Source organism: Sceloporus occidentalis, unplaced genomic scaffold (assembly GCF_023333645.1).
Source record: "Sceloporus occidentalis isolate IW3139 unplaced genomic scaffold, rSceOcc1.0.p SCAF_3, whole genome shotgun sequence".
Classification (NCBI taxonomy): Eukaryota; Metazoa; Chordata; class Lepidosauria; order Squamata; family Phrynosomatidae; genus Sceloporus; species Sceloporus occidentalis.
In genome coordinates this window covers 196,232,705-196,238,704 of record NW_028316983.1, presented here as the reverse complement: position 1 = coordinate 196,238,704, position 6,000 = coordinate 196,232,705, and the positions used below count along the sequence as shown (strand labels likewise).

At 38.6% G+C, this 6,000-nt stretch overlaps 1 protein-coding gene across 1 annotated transcript in view; it reads right to left on the bottom strand.

Moving 5' to 3' along the window:
- Window positions 1–3,990: 3,990 nt before the first annotated feature.
- The window catches only part of LOC149317300 (chloride channel protein C-like), a 77,501-nt gene continuing 75,491 nt past the window's right edge, over window positions 3,991–6,000 (bottom strand). Inside the window, exon 16 of the mRNA XM_089518856.1 lies at window positions 3,991–4,434. Within this exon, the coding sequence (XP_089374982.1) occupies window positions 4,204–4,434 (231 nt within the window). The 3' untranslated portion in view covers window positions 3,991–4,203. The remainder of the gene's footprint in view (window positions 4,435–6,000) is intronic.

Sequence of the window (6,000 nt, the reverse complement as noted above, 5' to 3'; positions counted from 1 at the left end):
CTTTAAAACATCAGTACTGTGTTTTTCTTATGTACCTGAGCCTGAATTCTATACAATGGCCATGACTCCAGAAGAGTGAAGCATACTTAAAATAAATTTGTTCACATTGCACCGGTAATTCATGAACACCTAGAGAAATATTTCACATTGATAAATAGAAGTGCCATTTTTAAAGACATTAGCTAATACACAACTACTTGGGGATCACACACTAAATTGCAACATTCAGATAACTGAGGGTAAAAGATGAACAATCATTCCATAAGACTTCCAATCAACAACTTGCTTTGCAATATTGCACTTGTTGACCTAAAGACCTGACGTAGACCGATGTAAAACCAGCTGTGAACCAATGTGCAACAAATATGTGCTACTGGCTTGCTGTTTCGGTTCATTCAATAAGTTCTCTTTCCCTCTCAAGAATGGAACAGTAAGTTGTTCCTCTGGGGAAAAAATGAAGAACTTAAACCCAAATCACCAGCTTTTAAAAATATTCTTCTTCAGGGAAAAAAAATAGTGTTTTAAGGGTTAAGCAAGTAGAGGTGTTGAGTATCATACCCTGGGACATTAGGTCTACTTGTATCGTCTTTTCACTTGGCACAAAACTACTGAGAATGATCCAAAAACGATAAACATCTACTGAGGTAATTTTTTCAGCACTGTAGTGCTACAGTTCTATTTGAAGATGGTGGGCTGTGCATGAGATTCATTTCGTTCATTAAGCAAGTCCTGCAGCATTTTGTGAACATGTTGGAAAGAGTGGCACCTAGTGGTTCCTATTGGCAGCTGAGCTTCATCTTTCAAATCAAGACTGTTAGTAACAAAATGCACATTTTAAATTAGGAAGAAAAATGATGGAAAGTAGCAGAAAATTCTACTTCATTCTTTGATATGGCATTTCCATCCTCCCCACAGGATGTGTCAACATTACTTTGCTGACAGTAATAAACTTTATTCCATAAGAGGCGAGTGTATCCTCATGAACTAATATGCTGGAGAAGACTCACTTTGGAGGAAAGAGCTGTGACATGTCAGTAATCATTAGATAGAAGTAAAATTTGTCATGCTCTGAGACTGTGCTCTCTTTTCTATACTGATTGATAAACATTTGCACCATCCATAATATTCAGTCAAAAAGAGGCTGCAGGCAATAATAGTCGTTTGACTTCTTTCACCCAACACCCCACATATACTATCAGTGAACATACATAATTATGTGTAAATCACTGAGTAGACTATGAAGGTTTGCAGACCAGACTGCCAAAGATAGTAGAACATTAGCTTTTTCATTCAAATACTTGACTGGCTATCAGAGATAGCTCATCCAAGGATGTTCAACAACATATGGCATGTGAAGGCAAAGGCTTTCATGGCCAGGATCCTTAGTTTTTTGTCGGTTTTTGGGGCTATGTGGCCATGTTCTAGAAGAGTTTATTCCTGACATTTCAACAGCATCTGTGGCTGGCATCCAGACAATGCTGGTATGGAAGAGAGTGGGGTATATCTATACTGTGTAATCCTGTGTAGGGAGGAGTGACTTCCATGTTAATATGTGTATTGTTCTGTTGTTGAATGGCAAGGCCTCAGGGTGGGAGGATATGCAAAGAGGATTAGTGTCTCTTTAATTAGTGATCACTGTCTGCTGGGAAAACCCCTGACCAGGTCAGAATGCACAGGAAAGCCACTGAAATCCACAAACACCAAGACAACTTCAACAGGAAAGACGAAACCCTTAAAGTTAGCAAAGTTTGACTACCAGTCCTGAAAAACACTAAAATCAAGACCCAGCAAAATGCAAATGAAAAAAACCACCCAGGGGGGGTTTATCTTGGTGTTTGTGGATTTCAATGTCTTCCCTGTGCATTCTGACCTGATGCATTGGCAATCTTATGAAAGGAGCATGAGTGATAGCACAGCCACAGAATCAGTCTGGAGCAAAGCTGATTAAGAAATCTATATTCTGAGAAACTGGGAGGATAAAAATCTTTTCTCAAATATATATGCACAACCACCAGTGAAAAACAGATGGTTACTTAGGTAGTTGGACAACCTAGATAAGACCTTCTTCTGCAGTTTCTTTACAATCTATACCGAAGTTCGGAAAAGTTGCCTTGGACTGTGCGAACTGAAAGATGAAAATTGCATTTCAAATATTGCTTTTCCAAGGTCTAACTTGGTGCACTTTCCTTTTTTTCTAATACGACTACATTTCTTTAAGGCTGTGTATGTTTTCAACATTCCCTCCCCTAAAATGGGTACAAAAAATATCAGTATTTCTAATAAACCATTTACCCCTTTGCCCATTGAAAGGCAAGTTTGCTGAGAAGAAGAATGATCCAATACCAAACTACCTTGGAATTAAAAGATCACAACTATTTATTGATTGCAGCTGCATTAGTTTGCACTTGTATTGGGATAGGATCCAGGCAATGGCCAGCCTGCCTGCTGCCCAACAAACCATACCTCCAGCCTCTGCCAGAGAATGGAAGTGGACGATGTGGACTCGCCCAGGTGCCAGTCCTCCCAGGCATGAACCCCATGGGCTCCACCTGAGAGGGTGGTGGTGGAAAGGCCTCCAGCCCCTGCTTGGGCCAGCCATTTCCAGCATACTCCCCTCCCCATGTCCCATAAGGGGACCCCCCCCCTGGGACCCAACCCGGATCCCATCCCATTCATTGCCGTACATAATTGTGACAAACACACATAAGAATACAGAATATAAAGGGAGGGTAGGAGGTAATACACCAGAGAGGAACTGGCCTGATGGGCTGCGAGCACGGCAATATATGCCACTCTCCAGGACCTGAGTGAAGACTGCCAAGTTGCAGTCTTCACTCAGGTCTGCCACATGGCAGCCAATGAGAAGTGAGGATGCAGTTCGCTTCTCATTGGCAGTCCTTGGAAAGCACTGCCTGGCAGGGAGCCTAACACCCAGCTGCGATCCTAATCTCAACTGGCAACTTTGGCCACAGGTGAGTGCCCACAGCCCCATATTTTGATATTCAAGTAAAGAAAAATGCAACAACTAATTAATTCTCCCATGATGTTACAAATATGTCTAAAGAGCTTTGTCATTTGATCCATCAGCCCCGTACATTTACTCTTCCTGTAAACCTTATTTATACTCTAATGCTTCCAGCATGAGATCACTCCCCAAATTCATAATCCTCCAAGTTTTATTTCTGAATAACCATTTGCTCATCTACTTCATGAGGAATTTTCTTTATTACTTTGCTTGCATAAAATCTAGTAAAATTATTCATAAGATGAATCACATGTTCACATAACAGTACGTGCAGAGAAACCTCTAAATGAATTTATGCCTTTATATGCTGAGATGTGACCAAACAACTCCTATTGAGTTTTTATTTACTAGTAAAACAACAGGAAAGGTTCGTGTCACAAATGTTGCACAACAATTCTACAGGCAGAACCCATTTATTTCAGGGTGAAATGCCAGTAACATGAAGACACAAAGAAAGAATTCTCTGGCTGGCACCATCACCACAAAAAATAAGTTCCTACTTTTCTGGAATAAAAACTGCTTAGAAAAAAAAGTTGAGACAAGTCCAAAAGTGGCTTGGAGGAACCCTGATTCCCACTAGTAAGGTTGAATAAAGGTTGCCATTTTCATCTGTTCCCAGGGAAAGGCTAACATGTTGGGATCATGATGTCTGGGCACACATTATGGCCTTAGACTGAAATCTAGCCTAAGCCAACCCCCACCTACAATTTAACACACTGCCCAATTGGCTAGCAAAGTTGAAGGTGCCTTCTTTGTCTGTTTATAATCATTTCAACCTAACAATTTCCAAGTTGTTGCAGCAATAACAAAGACCTACTGGGCATTTCTCCTGAATTTTTAACAGCTTTCTCCTTTTGTCAAAATGTTGCCATTGTTGTATTTACTGTCTGCATTTTGTAAAGTGGCTCTCTACTGACTATCTTTTTTTTTTATATTTACCTTGAAATATGAAACAACTTCCCTTTGTGCAGTTGTTGTGTGTTTATATGATGGAGACATCTTATTTTTGTTTTGTTTTTAATAGAAACAGACCTTTTCGTTTGCAATAATGGCAAGCCTAAAAGTAAAACAACAATTTTTAACTTTCATGGTATAGAATGCATGATTGTCCTTCTTTTTAAAATAACAAACACAAGAAAAGATTTGATAAACTAAGCATTCCTCAGTCCAATTACTTCCTAGTCTAGAAGCTCATCATCAGGCTGAGGCTGCTGTGATGACTGCTGAAGTCCTAACTTTTCTTCCAGTTGGAAAGATATCAAATCTTTCCTGGTGATTATGCCAACAACCTGGTTCTGTAAATCCACAACAGTCAAGTGGCGAAGGCCCAGAGACCGAAAGATGATATATGTGCGCTGCAGAGAGAAATTAGCTTGAATCGACATGGCTGACTTGTTTATGTATGGTTCCTGCAAGATAAATGAAAGGAGATATTAAGGGAAATAATATAACTTTACCACATCTATAATGCCTATCAGTGACATAGTGCTGCATTTTTTAAAATCTCTTATTTTAAAAGGAGCAGAAGCACAATGTAAAGAAGGTTTCAGTTTCCACTAGATTGGGTTATTATTGCAACATACACAGATCACATATCATAGAGCAGCTAAAACTGTTGATATATTCAAGGATTCTGCATGAATATAGTCAATTACCACATGTATGGCACATCTTTAAGGCTTTTGAGACAGCTACGTTTTTTATTATTTTTACAGAGCAAAATATTATAGGATGTCAATAAAGGCAATCAGGAGCTTAGAAAAAGAAAGAACTACTTTTCCACCCAAAATATAGAAATTCCTCTGACTGAGGAACACCTCAGTTAAGTCAACTTCAGATATTAAGTTCTTCTTTCTCAACCAATGCTGAGGGAGACACACACAACTAAGGTATATCTGTATGGAAAAGTCAGATACACAATGACATTTGTAAAGTGCAGCACAATGACATTTTGCCACACAAGTACTAAAGAAGCAAATGTTGAGACACACAGTATAAGTGCTAGAACAATCTCATGTGTAAAAAAAAGGTCTAATGTTAAATCCTTTGTTGGTGTTTATTGCACTGTCATAGCAGAAAGTTAGGTATAGATGCAGAATTTCTAAAATAAAAACAAACATCTCAAACCAAGAAACATCCTTCCTTTGGGAGAATCATTCACAGGTTTATAGTTTTGGGGCTAGGCTACTGTTATGCATTCTTGCTGGGAAAGATCCATAAGCTTCAGTTGGGACTCCAAGAAAGCATACGATAGCATTGCTTGATCATCTGCATTTGTTCATCATTGTTTTTAAGATACATATAAAGATATAGGACTCAACAGAGTCATCACCTTCCACTTCTCCTATGTTCATCATTATTTCCAAAATGTATCAAAACCATCTTATCTGGGGTAATTTTATAGGTATGCTGTCAGGAGTCCATGCTTATAGAAAAATGAAAGATAATACTTAAACTTTCTTATGGTTATTGCTCAATGAAATATTGCAGTCCTTGGACAATAAAGTGTCTGCCTTTGGTACATATTATTGGAGGTGTATATACTTCTATATTCATGCGGAAGTCAAAGAAACAGGGCTGCCTTTGGCTTTAGCTTTCTAGTGCAGAAATTAACACGTAAATGTCAAAATATCTCACTGTAAATAGACATAAGATTTTCATTGCTGTGTCGTTGGAGACAGGGAAAATCTCAGGAACAATGCTATGCATATTGTTTTAGTGGGAGTCAAACACTGACATTTAAATGATCTGTTCCATTATCACAGTATCTTTTCGCCAATCTGGAATGTGTTTTAATCACAAATCCCCTTGAAATCGTTGCCTTTGTTGTATTTTCTTGTTGGCTCATTGTATCAACATCTGTTATGTTTATATAATTTGAATTAAAACTCAGGAATGCTGTTTGTACTCTGCTACTTTTGTTGAGAGTGCAGCGTCCCAAGATTGGCAGTGTTTATGTAAATCAGTGTAGCTGA